At 40.4% G+C, this 14242-nt stretch overlaps 2 protein-coding genes across 2 annotated transcripts in view; one reads left to right on the top strand and one right to left on the bottom strand.

Moving 5' to 3' along the window:
* LOC138206215 (claudin-23-like) lies at window positions 1-1637 on the bottom strand. Its single transcript, XM_069162785.1, has one exon. The coding sequence runs from the start codon at window positions 1559-1561 to the stop codon at window positions 734-736; it is 828 nt and encodes a 275-aa protein (XP_069018886.1). The 5' UTR covers window positions 1562-1637; the 3' UTR covers window positions 1-733.
* A 4091-nt stretch (window positions 1638-5728) lies between these two features.
* The window catches only part of tnksa (tankyrase, TRF1-interacting ankyrin-related ADP-ribose polymerase a), a 93400-nt gene continuing 84886 nt past the window's right edge, over window positions 5729-14242 (top strand). Inside the window, exons 1-3 of the mRNA XM_069162774.1 lie at window positions 5729-6286; window positions 8565-8680; window positions 10968-11076. Coding sequence (XP_069018875.1) covers window positions 5761-6286; window positions 8565-8680; window positions 10968-11076 — 751 coding nt within the window. The 5' untranslated portion in view covers window positions 5729-5760. The remainder of the gene's footprint in view (window positions 6287-8564; window positions 8681-10967; window positions 11077-14242) is intronic.

Genomic DNA, 14242 nt, shown 5'->3' with positions numbered 1-14242 from the left:
TTATTATAGGAAACAGTGTACATTTAATAAACAGCACTTTTATCACAATGAGAACAATATTGATCACTTCCAGATGCCTCTTTCAACAGTGGGCCTGTTGTCCTACAAGGTTGAACATCATTGATGTTGCGTGATAATACATAAAAAGGTAGGTGGGGGGAGGAGGGGGGGTAATCAATGTACACAGAGAAAAATTAAAACTTCCTTAAAGATAAGGGATATTTACAACCCGAGTTAGATAATACATCTAATAATCTTCAATAGAGTCCTTCATAACCAGCTCCTTCTGTTTTTTTACATCATGACATTCATCTCGGCTCCACCTTTATGACAATGATTGCACTGAAGCTACAATGGATTGCAACAATGTTCTAATTAATCAGAATCAGGTTGAGCCCATCATATGGGTCCATAGCCATATTAAACTGCAGCAAAGGCCCTGTCACTCAAACATTCAACACATTATTACTGTTCTAATGATGAAACACTAATACTCATATGAAGTGATTCTACTTCACTGAGTTTACAATTATCTGATAATTTTCAAGGTATTTGATCTCTTACTGCTGAAATATAGGCTTTAAAATACTTCAGTCAACAAGTGTTGTGACTTTCAAGTACTTTGTGGTATTTACAATACTCCTAAAATAGTTTCCACTGAGTCAGTTTTGAAAATAGACATGTCCATCCTGAAGTCGTCCTTTCAGGTGTGCATCCTCAGATGTGTAACATCTCATAAGTCGGCATCATACGGTCTTCCGTTGAAGGAGGGGTTAACTGACCGGGCTGCGGGGCTCTTGGCCCGGGGGAAGGACACATCATCATCCATAGACTCCCTGGAGTACGGGACGCTGCTGCTGGCGGTGCTCCTGGGTCGGTTCAGGCTCGGCACATCAACGCGCCTCGGCTGCGTCTTCTGCTGGTTGAATCGGCCCGTGACCTCCTCCACCCGGACCTCCCCTCGGTTCTTCCCGCCGCAGCAGCGGCAGATACCGATGAACATGACGCTGCCGCCCAGGATTTGAAATATCCCGCCGATGTAGCCCAGGATGATGCAGTAGCCGACGCGCACATCAATGAGCTCGCTCACCGTGCTGACCTCGTTGAGGATGTGGGTGTACCAGGCGATGGGGATGATGGTCATGACGCCAGAGAGGAAGAACAGCAGTCCGCCCAGGCCGGCGACCGTCCAGTTAGGCCGGTCTTTCCAGCAGCGGACCCCCGGGATGGCTACGGCCAGCCCGATAATAGACAAGATGAGGGAAGCCACCATCAGACCCTTGGCGACATTAATGATCTGGTTGCTGAAGTACGCGGTGTCCTGCTGGTTGCACTGCAATTCTGTGGAGGTGGTGGTGCTCCGGCAGATGTCCCAGATGCCTTGCTGGATGACCACGTCGGGTGGATTGTTGGGGAGGTTGTGGAGGGTCCTCCAGTTTGGGGCCACGGTAGCGGTCAGGTTCAGGATCCAGCCACAGGGAGCAAAGACCATCCCAAAGATCAGGATGCCTGGGGTGCGCAACGACAACCGGACCCACTCCTCCGTGGATCGCCTCGGCATGACTGCTGTTACTGTTGTTGTTGTTGTTGACGATGATGTCTGCTCTTACTCCCAAAGTCGGATGGTTTTGACAGCCTGCTAGCTGATCCTAAAAAACAAGTCCGACTGAAACTTGGCAGTGGGCGGGGCTATGGTCCTACCTGTTTGCCTCAGTCCCCAAATAGGACAGGTGTGGCGCGCTGGGCGGGGAGCTTTTTTCATCCTCACCTGCTGCAGCGAACACGGAGAGTTTCGAGGGGGGCTTTTTGACGTGCAAATATGTGATTTTTGACATGCAAATATGTGATTAAGAACCAGAAAGATAACTTTCCGTAAAACATCTTGGTTTTAAAGTTTAAAAATAATAGAATGACTTCTATATTTATATACCTTTGTGAGACCACCCAAACTGAAAGCATATGGCAATCTCATAACACGATCTTGCTTCAACATTTCAAATTATTTAGATAAAAAGGATAGCCATCTAAATGACTCCAGTGAAATAAAAAAAAAGTGTCTGCACTTAGAAGACAGACCACACAAACTAAACGTATCTTATATCAGTTTCCCTCTCAGATTTGTAATGACTGATCTTAAAATATTTGGCTTTTTAGCTCTTTGTTGGCTAAAAAAATAATTAAAGGTTTGATTAAAAGCATGGATTTAAAAAAAACATGGTTGAGGTGGTTGGTCTTTTACAACATGCAGGGCTGCAATTACTACACTAAAGCCAGAGTTAATGTTAAATAAAAGAAGGAACATATACTTCAGCATTAAGACTTGAGATTGATTAAACCTTTTATGATGTCATTAGCCTAAATAGTCTCTTAAAGGTTCATTAGCACATGAAAACAGAGAACTTCACAAAACTCGCATTGAAATTTTCCTGCAGATAATCAGGTTTATTTGAACTACCACAAACTCTGAGATTATTGAAGCTTTGGTTTTAAAATATCAACGTGGCAGTGTGGGAACCATTTTTCGTAAGAATGTAGTTCTGCGGGAATCTATAGAGAACAGCTCAAATACCTTTCAACCTCCCTACATTTGTCTTTCTCTTCTCTGACTCACTTCATTGATGTCTTTCTTGGTGCATATCTGTTTCTATGTTTCTCCTGATTTTCCTTTCTTCCTCTCTGTGTAGGTTTCCTCTCAAGACGAGCTGATCACCCAAAGAGAGTGAATCATTCACAAATGCTAGTAAAGTTTCTTCAGAGAAGTTCAAGGTGCTCCTTCATGACACTCAAATGCCCAAACTTTAACTACTCTCATGGGAGAAACTGAAATGAGAGTGTGACTCTCACACAGCCATCAGCTTTATTGATCCAACAGGAAAGTGATTGAGTTTCTATGAGGACCTGAGCAGCCTGAGTACAGCTGATGTTAAGCCCAGAGGATACATTGTTAAAGCTGACCTCTTCTCAACTTGTAGTGATCATCGCCCATTTTAATTTTAACCCAGTGTTTTGTGACTGCCATTTGCTGGAGTCATCAAAATAGAAACTCTTATAGCTTTTATTTGAATGAGTGACAACAAAATGTGACTTAGTACTGAGATAACTTTTGAAGTTATCAATGGCTATTTTCATTAAAATTTAACTTTTATTTTCCTTCAGATGTGGAAAAAGCTCAAGGATTTTCTTTACTTTGCAAACACAAACTATAGAGTCACATTTTCTTGAAGCCACTGCGATGGTTTTTGACTTTGCCCTGATAATTGTTCATGTGCTTTGACACATAATGAACAGTTAAAAGAGGTATGACAGGAATGTCAACCAACCAACCAGACAGAATCTACCTAGTCATCCCCTGACACCACTGTGTTGTTTTATTATCTTTACAACCTGTATCACTGTGTAGCAGCTGTCACACATGATCAGCTATCACATCATTACTTAATTTGTGGCCAACCTGGACATTAAAAACCACAAAGGATCAATTGTAAAACACTGTATATTTGCTGAAATGTCCGCATATACTTGCAGCACCACAACGACTAATTACATTGTGTATTTGAGGTGGAAAAGAATGATATTATTAGTGTCTCAAATCATCAAGTGAACATAAGGTATAGCTTATGGGATCAATGATGACTTCCAGAGACAAATCAATAAGGCCCTCTCGACTTAGAGCAGAGACTAAACAAACCTTCTGGCCTGTAATTGAAGCATAAATTACCAGGCCATTGGTGCCACCAGTGGGGTCTGGAAAGCCCTGTTTACAGTTTTCCAAGTTCTTCCAAGAGCCTTAACATTTTCTTCATTTTTATTTCATTTAAATAAAAAACAAGAAAGTATCTAGAAAATAGTGCTCTTCGTCAACGTGTTTCCATTTAACAAGGCCCTACATTTTTTTCATTCTAGGTTTTGAACTTTATGTTCTCTATCTAGTTTGACTCGTCATGGTATTTTGTATAAAAAATTTTTGTGGTGAAATTGGTGGATATGATTCATAGAAACCAGCAAGGTAGATGTCACACATACCACTGAGTCAGTGTTAGGTTAGGTTAGGTAGTTACTTTATTAATCCCCGAGGGGAAATTTTTTCGCTACAGCAGCATACAGAAGCAATAAGATAATAATGTAATGTAAACAGTGTAATGGATTCATCATGTGCAATCAGGTCCTGGGCCCTTATTGTTAGTGACAGGCATAACATGTCCCTCATGTATGTGATCATTTAGAAGCAAAGTATAAAATTCACCCAGACTATATATTGGTATCTTTTAAATGTATTTATTGATAAATTGCTTCAGTTTAGCATAAGCAAAGGACTGATTTTCTTTGCTAAACATGCTTGTAACTCAAACAGTAGGTTTTTGATTATGACAAATACGAATCTATATGTAGTGTTTATTTATAATTTTCCATGTGAGAAAATGTGCCATGTGCGGAACTAAATTTAGGTGCAAGATTATTACACCAGGGAAACCTTGCAAGGCCTCCACACAGAAGGTCTGCTACTATCTGGTGGCCAATCAAAGGAACTACTATAATTTCCTCTTAAATACTTGGTGCTGAGTTTTGGAAAATGTATCTTGATGTCGAACAGTTTGCTGTGTTTGAAGTGGGGTTCAGTATCTCAGTCATTAGTCGCAGTATTTCTTTACATAAATCACAACCACATGTCTGGAGTTTTCATCATGCTTGTCAAGATTTTCATCCTTCAATTAGCTATCCACAGCACAAAAACATGCAGCTCTGGTTGAAAAAAAGCCTACTAGTTATAATGATATTCCACTGACTTTAATAGCATCAAAAATTACATTTTCTGTCCTGGCAGACACCACACATCGTTTGTGGACATAATTCGTCAATGGAAATTGGAAGCATTGCTTCATACTGGAGAAAATTCTTTTGAAAAATGTGAAGCTGACCTGACTGGATCTTTCTTTAAGGCTGTAGTTCACAATTTTAAACAACATGTTTTACCAAGAAATGTAAATGAATGTTGTTCCCATCTCTCCACATTCCCAAAAGTCTCCACCAGGTGTCTGTATTGTTTTGACCTAGACCACTTGACATTTCTCAACTCACCACACTGAGCTAAAATGATTCCTCTTATATACTAAATATTAATAATTGTTCTTTCTCTCAGTCCTTCATTCACTTTTGATGTTTTCAAATATTATGAACACTGTGAACCTATTGATCTGAGTGTCTTAGATACAATATTCAAAAAAAGTCACGAATTTGTTTTCCACAGACTTTTAGTTTTGGTACAAAATCAGCTCCTCAGACATGACTATCAGTCATGTCTGGTGTAGCCTGTACAATAATAATAATAATATAAAAATAGATGTACAAAATAATAATAGATGTAGCTACACAATAAATATGGCAAAGTTGATCATGCTCAATTTTTCTAATAGTTTTAGCCACCATGCCTAATAGCCTATTTCAATTTGGTTATCACTTGAATTAGCTAAAATAAATAAAAACAAAAATAATAATTAAAAAACGTAAACAATTCACACAAAAACCCCACAACAACAACAAAAAAAACAACAATAAAACCCCATTTTAGGAGTTTGTGTGCAGTGCTGAGTAAAACTACGTTTCTAATGCAGACGTCCTGATTCCAGTGTGAGCTTTATTAAAATGTTTGGAGTTTCAGTTCAGCAAATTCAATCCCTGTGAACCTGAGCGGAAGTTTGGTTTTCCTGGCAGGAAATTGTCAGCAGTGTTTTTGTTGCTAGTGGGGATTGTTGTGTTGTGAAAATGGCGACGCCTCGTCGCTCCTCTCAGCAGCAGCAGCAGCAAGCAAACTCCTTGCTGTCCTCCCCGCCCCGCCGCTCCTCTCACCCCGTCACCCTGCCCGGCTCTCCGCCGGCACGCACCGACGATGCCGCCTCGCCTCCCACCAGAGACGAAATGGACAGCCCGCCTGACGGTGAGGTAACCCCGGCCTCTCCCACCACCACTTCCCCGGCTCTGGCCCTCAACACCACCACCAGCACCACCAGCAGCAGCAGCAGCAGCAGCACTAGCAGCAGCGCTAGCTCCCCGACCACTACCGAGGGTAGCGGGACCAGCCCCGGCTCCACGCCCGATTCGGGTAGCGGTAACACGGGCAGCAGCGGCAGCAGCAGCAGCGGGGACGGTGATGCAAACGGGGCTTTCAGGGAGCTGTTTGAAGCCTGTCGAAACGGGGATGTTTTGAGGGTGAAGAAACTCGTAGATGCGGTGAACGTGAACGCCAAAGACCTGGCTGGACGCAAATCGACTCCCCTGCATTTCGCTGCAGGTAACCACCACGAAAAGCACTTAAAAAAAAAAAAAAAAAAAAAAAAAAGTAGTGTTATTGTCGGGCTGTTTGTTCAGCCGGGGAGCTGCATGTAGGCGGTGGAGTGACCAGAGAGAAGCCAACACTTCACCAAACACGAGTTACACCACAACACGTTTCAAGTGGGACACACTCTCTACAGTTAATAGTCCAAAAACAATTTATCTATCAGCTGAATCGGTCCAACGTAAAGCAAGTATTTGCTTCTGTTGTCAAAAACTCATCCCCCATCTTTTTCTCAGTCGTTTAGTAAAAATGAGCCCTGCAAATAGTTTTTTCAAATTAATTGATAAATTATTTAATGTATTACAGTGTCACATTAGATATGGGCACAATGAAATCCCGTTCATAATACCAAGGTCACAACACAGTGTCACTTTAGAAAGTTTGTAGGATGTTGCATTGTAATTTTGTTTCGAACCTTCTTAGTTTTCTGATTTCCAGCAGAGAAGAAGAAACATTTTTCTTTCATTATATTGGTGCCACACAGTTACACCAATTATCCCAATAGTAACAATAACCGAGTTTAAAAGGACAGGTAAATATTAGACCACATAATGTGTGTGTAGGAGACAATTTAATTAATAAATGTATTAAACAGCACAGCGACTGTTGCTGTTGAACTTCTGTTATTTTGTTTTTTATCAGTTCTAGTAAATGGAGGCGTACACAGATCTGCATTTGAATTTGTAGGAAGTTTGAAAACTCTTAAAACGAATGCAACAGGTTGGGTGGCCATCTGTAACAGTAGGAACACGACTGACACTATTGTACCACTAGATCAGTTTAAATCTTTGCTGACAAATCACTCTGCTCAATGTAATTTTTTCAAAAGTGTTCTTTTGTTCGTCTGTCTTTTTTTGTTTTCTGTGTTTATTCTGTTCCACACTGCAATCTCGACATCAATGCATGTATATTTGGATAGAAACATACCTAAAATATGAATAAATAAAAGAAAGTGCTGACATTTACTCTAAAATTGGGAGTTTTTTTTTTTTTTTACATGTAAAGAGAAGTATACAAAGTCAAAAAGACACAACACATCATTCACACATCCCACTATATACAAGAATATCACGAACATTATAAAAAGGGATCCTCGCCAACAGCATTTTCCAGTCTTAATAGGGCTCAAAATACGTTATTTTCATTATCGAACAACTTATTAATTATTTTCTTGATCAATCAATTTGCTGTTTGGTCTTTAAAATGTCAGAAAATAGTCCAAAATTTCAACCAGTGTTTCTCAAAGCCCGAGATGAAGTCTAAAATGCCTTTTTTGTCCCAATCAAAAGGCCTCCGTGAAAGTACTCAGTGTACAACCACGTAGGACTAAAGGAACCAGAAATATTCACATGTAAGATGCTGGAATCAGAGAATTTGAGCATCATTTATTACAATAATGACTCAAAACAATTAATCTATTACCAAAATAGTTGGTGATGAATTTTCTGTAGATCAACAATGTATTGACTAAAGTTTGGTCTGTACCTCTGAAGTCTTGGCTAATTCACTTTTTAAATTGCACAAGTGACACTCGGAAGGATTCAAATAGCAGATAATAACATATCCCTGTATGACATGCATTTGTGTTGCCGCATGACATGCTTTGACAGTGTAGTCTGCAGCAGGTGAACAGTGTTATCAATGTGTCACAACAAATGTCGTATGTAAACGTCGTCTGCCGTTAAATGTAAGTCTTGTCAAAATGCGTTGCATTTATTTTCTAAACCTGGAGAGCACTCAAATCCTGTACGGGGTAATTATTCACGTTTTTAAAACTTCGGCGTCTGAGTGCCAGCCTTGTCTGTTTTTAATTCTTCTTCCATTGCAGACAAAAAAAAAAAAAGATTACAAAACAACCAAAAACCTGCACGTGTTTCACATCCCGGGCCGTCCTAATCCGCAGCAGCCTGAACGAGATAAAAAAAAACAAAAAAAACTGCGCTCGAGACACAAAGCATGTTTGTATTGAGGACAAAACAAGCTTCACTTGTACAGCAATTTCCTAAAGTAGTAAACAGAAAAAACGTCCAAAACACAAATCCAGAAGCGAGTATCGATCCTGGAGGATGAAAAATACGAGTCTAATTACAAAGTTAAAAGTACAGCAGGAGTAAGACGGGACTTTAAACAAACAGCATAAAAATCTGTCAAATAAAAAATACTGCATTAATAACTCCCTTATTTTAGCGCTCTGGTTCCCGAATTGATCGTCTGCTCGCTGGTTTTGTTTCAGGTTTTGGGCGGAGAGATGTGGTGGACCACCTGCTTCAGACCGGCGCCAACGTGCACGCTCGTGACGACGGTGGTCTGATCCCGCTGCACAACGCCTGCTCCTTTGGTCACTCTGAGGTGAGGTCACTGCATTGCCACTCAGACATTCAGACTAATGCCGCGTTTCCACCGCATCGTACCGGCTTCGCTCGACTCGCCTTCGGTACCAGGTACTTTCCTGGATTTCGTCGCTGGTCGTCATAGCGGCCAAACCTTGTGAAACTCCTGTGACGTCATCTTTCAACAGAAGGCACGCACTCAAGAGGACGCAAACCAACCGGGAGAACGTCTGCACCTCCTCAATCGATCACAGCTTGGATTTGCAGATAGCCAATAGTCGAGTAGTCCAGGAAATTAAAAAAAAAAAAAAAAAAAAAAAAAAAAAATGCACCACTATAGTTGCTTGGCTGGTGGGTTTGTGCCGAATGTCCCGTGAACAACGATTCTGATGATGCCTCTCTTTATACTATGTACTGTTAGTGGTCTGCAGTATTTCCACATCACCTTTTATTGTCAGCTCAGCCTTCTGGGAACCTCGGCAGAGGTGATGACAAAAAAAACCCCAGTAACAAATACCACGTACTATCCCCATCTTTTGGCTAAAAGAGGCCATATCAGGTGGTCGAGAAGCATCTTAACTAGATGATTAGTTGAGTTTAAGGGAGCATAATTATGCATTGGGGTCATAGAAATACGTGACCCCCTTTATATTCCACAGGCAGTTCATATTTCTGCAGAATTTAAATTGCTGGTAATTAAAAGATGGGAGGTCACGCAGTGTTGCACACAACAATCAGTGTATGGTGAAATCCAGAATGAATGTGGCAGCAAACTGGAAGCAGTGTTATATTAAGAGCAAAATATTTTTCTTTCCAAACATGTAAATCTGGTTTGTTTGAGACTATAATTTTGCAGTCAGCCTTAAAGGTCCTATATTGTATAAATTAAGATATTAAATTCTTTTTGCGACTATAAAGAGGGTGTGGGTGCTATATAAATACTAGGAAAGTATCAAAACCCTCAGTCGACGGAGCACTCTGTCATTTGGACCTCCTTAAGTTTGTGATGTCACAAACTCATGTCATATGTTCTCCTTCAGCACGGCCCACCGTCCAACCTTTTATGTGGAAGAAAATACTGAAAGGTAATTTTGTCACGGAGTTAGCAAACTACAAGACTGAAAACAACCTGTGATTGGCCTGGGTGAGCGTCACTCAGACAAGAGTCAGCCAATCAGAAGAGAGAGTCATTGATATCAGTGTGCCTTAAAGAGACAGACACAGGACTTTGGTAGAACTTCAGAGAAGCTTAAGAGATGAAATGTAAAACTATACTGAGATGGTTTTTGACATTTAAAACCACAAAAACAACTTCTTATGAATATCAAGACTACAAAGGATCACATGGAGAATGCCTAAACATTTACTCTCATTGCTACTTTGATATTCCGTTCATGCCTAAGAATGCTGATGTTTTGGATTATCTGTGACAGATGTGTTAATGCTTTTTGTCCTCCAGGCTCTTAAGCACAGTGATCAATCTAACATGTACAGTTTCACAGTGTTTCAGAGGCTTGTAGAGCTTCGTTTGAGAGCACTTTACATCCTTTTTGGAAAAGTGCCGCACTAATTCAAATGTGTGATCACAGCGGTGATTTGCATTGTGATGAAAGATACTGTCCAAAGTTAAAGTGATCACTCAGACACCGCTAAACCTCTAAAAGTGGTCCTTTTCCTTGCATGTGTGTTTAGTTTAATGGTGGGTTGAACACATTTGGGGTTAAATAAAAAAAAAGGTGAAGTGGGTGTAGCAATGAAGGGTGAGCCGTTGCATTTATGCCGTGTTGCTGGTGGTGTTGTTGGGTGTGGATGAAGGCGTGCGTCCCAGCACAGCAGCTGTTGGCTGCTACTTATAATTTGGGATGTGGAGAGTCTTTGTTTGACAAATGAAAAGATTGGTGACATGATTCTTAGTTTGGTACTCAATGATCTCATACTTGACTTTTTAAATCAGGCTTATGGAACTGTATTTGGGCAAAATGTATATAATAATTTGTTTGTTAAGACTACACTAAACACAGAAACATTGAGAATAATATTTTGTGAAGTTAAAAAAAAACAACATTATTTCTGTTGGAAAAAACTTCAAATTGCTGATTTAAAAAAATAAAAAATAAATAACAATAATTTTGGCTTTGTCTGAACCCTGAGACGTCACTGTGTGGCTCTAAACAACTGTTTACTGCTAGATTAAGTTAAGGTTTTCTGGCATTAGTAGAAAAAACATTTAAGGCAAGAAGCAGCTGATATTTGATGTTTTCTTTCCAAGTACAGGATAAATGCAAACGATCCGGCTCTTGTTTCAGGTGGTGTCCTTGCTGCTGTGTCAAGGCGCTGACCCTAATGCTCGAGACAACTGGAACTACACGCCGCTACACGAAGCCGCCATCAAGGGCAAGATAGACGTCTGTATAGGTGAGTACATGAAAACACATAAGGCAAAAGTTGTGGGTCAAGAACTGCATAATGAGTTTGCATGTGTGTTTAGTACGCAGTATACTGCCTCCCTCAGAAAGGGCTCATATGTCTGATTACACAGCGACTGTCAAGTTTGTTTTATTATTTAGAGCCATTTGGAGGTCTTGCTGTTGTTGTTTTGTTATGTCCTGTCGCCCAAGGAGATTGAATTGGTCAGTCGTGTGAACACAACTGAAGCAGAAAAAACATTCAGTGCCGTCGCTTGTTGCCACGGTAGTGCTCTGGTGTTATAGCGTTCCTTTGAGTGCAATAAAAGCTGGTGGTTCCCTCGTGATGGAAACACATTTTCTCATTTCCGTTGGTAACGCTGTGGCAAATTTATAGATATTGAATCTTGCATTGGTATTGAAGTCAATTGTGTGTGTGTGTGTGTGTGTGTGTGTGTGTGTGCGCGTGTGTGTGCGCGCGTGTGTGTGTCACAACCAGGAGTTTTTGTATATTCCTACATTCATTTTAAAAACTGTAATAAACTACCCACAGGCTGTACGTTATTATTTCCCACTAAGGGTGCTTATGCTTAGTGTCCCTACCCCTTACACGCACACAAGCACACACACACACACACACACACACACACACACACACACACACACACACACACACACACAAAGCACATTGATTTCTTTGTCTTGCTGTGAATTCACATTACAGCTGAGATGAGTCGTGTGAAGCGTAACTAAAGTGTTTGGTCCCTTCAGTCCAGTTCAGACTCCGACCTCTGTTCGTCGTCCATCACAACTACCTGTCTACTATCTACTACTATCAGTCTAGTTATATCCTTATCCCACATAGAATATCATTTAATTAGACTATCAAAAAAACTAATAAAACCAGAAAAACTAAATAGAAACAAGTTGAAGATGAAAATACAAAGAAATTAAAAACAATATTAAGTAAAAAAAAACAACTGCATGACCAGTCATTAATACTGTAAAAATAATGTGGAAATGTCAGTGAGAATAAAGGTTTTCCGTGGATTTTTGACGTGCAGCTAAAGGAAAGTGGCCGGCCAGACTGTCCTCACCGATATCAGAAATTTTACCCGTCAAAAATAGTTTTCAATTAGGCTGCATGAGGATTGTACAGGAAGAGAACTACATTGCTTTGTCGATGTCATTTCCCGGCCCGGTGTTTGTGGGTGGATAGGGAACCACCACACGGGGGGAAAAAACCTAAACAGCCCGGCTCTCCTAGCCACACAGGTAGCCTTGATCAGTCATTACAGATCCCTCCCCGACAAATCAACAGCACGAGACTGTTATTTACACCGCTGCGTGTGCAGATTACACATCATCGAGCATGACAGAGGAAAGACAAATGTATGAATTGTTGTAGGCTTTAAAGTATATGAGCAGATTCCATTCAACAGAAAAGTGGAGAGGCTGTTATTGTTGTTATTGATCTCTGAGGAAATTCTGAAGCAGACAAAATTGGCCACAGCAAGAAAACAGTCGGAGCTGCAAGTTCCAGGATAATCTTTATGATTCCTTTACAGAAAAGCATTGCTCAGTATGATGAGGAATAAAAACAAATGGCTGCGATGATAGCCGGCGACACTTTGCTGTGCAGTGCTGAGAGCAATAAAGTGGGAAAGTTCTGCTCGTCTTTTTTTTATTTCTACGACAGCTGCTGCAGAGGTGATGGAAAAGACTGCAGAGCAGCAGAGTGCTTTGTGGAGCTCTGAGCACAAACGTTAACCTGTTATCAGCGCTGATAGTCACATTGATTTATCAATAATTATGAATGAGACTGAATCTGAGGTAAAAGCCACAGCATTTGCTGTTGGTTTTCAGTCTACTTCACATTTATGGCTTCTGAAAAGAGTGCCTTTGAAGAAATACCAAAAATTCACACACATCAGAAACTGAAAACTGAGACGCCAGAGCACAAAAAAAAAAAAAAAAAAAAAAAAAAAAAGGACTTCTTTTAGTATTTTTTATAGACATGCTTTAAAGCATTTCAAGGTTTGTTATAGGTTCATTAAGCCAAATTTAAAAACCCTGACTGCTGGGTGCCGAACTGAGCCCTGGGTTTGTTTTTATTGTTTGGTTATAACGTCACGGCATCTTGCACAGTGGAAGTGGTCGCCGGGAAAACTTCTCTCACCCTGACAGCTGACTTGGAGCCTTTATACCAGCTGACAGTGTAACATCACCTGCTGTGTGATCCTGTCCGTCTCCATGACTGTCTCTTCACCTTAACAACCTCCTGCTTTAGAAAGATGTGCTTTAAGTGTCCAACATCATGTCAAACTATTCCCTCTACATGTCTGTCACAGTACAGGGCTTCTCAAATGTCTTGTGGTTTGCTCTCATATGAATATTCTCATAGAACTACTCATTCTGTCAAATTGATGATGTTTTCATCCACTGATGTCCGATGTGTTAATTTCTTCTGTTATGTGAATGAAACTTGGCCTCAGGTAGAGTAGAAGCAGCAGCCCCATGTGACAATGCAGGCGTGTTAATTATGCATCTCATAAACACACATTTACACCATTAACAAGTTCATTTGTTGGGCTGAATGGAGTGATATACAACAAGTTGGAGCAGTTAAGAGAGTTTTGTAAATCCGACTTTGGGAGACTCATACCAAACCAAACCTCACAGACGACAGTTTGGGAGTTTCAGGATATCGACAGCAAAATGTTGTTTGGGGGTACACAATAAAATTGGCACGTCATCTTTGTCGGTTGATAAAGGCTTTAAAATCAAATATTGGCATCATTCCTGAAATGAACACTCCTCCTGATACGACAGGATAATAAAATTACACTTTAATTGTGCTTACATGCTGTTCATATCATCACATCTCTAGCGGACATTTTTTTTTTAAAAGCACAAAGCTGTGATTTACAGTGATTGTCTCAGGTACAGAATTATCCAAGCCGGTTTAAGTCGGAGGAATCTCAGGTTTGTTTGACAGAAATTGTTACATAAAAATAAAAATAACATGTTTTACATAAGCTGTTCAGAGGCCATTTCTTAAAATGCCCAGTAATGGTGTACATTATGGAAAGCATCTTGTGTTATGTCATCTCCCAGTTGCCTCCCACGACAATAATAGGCATAATCATATGTTAATTGCACGACAGGAGACACTT

The sequence above is a fragment of the Embiotoca jacksoni genome, unplaced genomic scaffold (genome assembly GCF_022577435.1).
Source record: "Embiotoca jacksoni isolate LCO1_2020_lvr unplaced genomic scaffold, fEmbJac1.0.p SCAF_10, whole genome shotgun sequence".
Classification (NCBI taxonomy): Eukaryota; Metazoa; Chordata; class Actinopteri; family Embiotocidae; genus Embiotoca; species Embiotoca jacksoni.
Note: the sequence above shows the minus strand (reverse complement) of the source record. Positions and strands in the feature narration are given on the sequence as shown.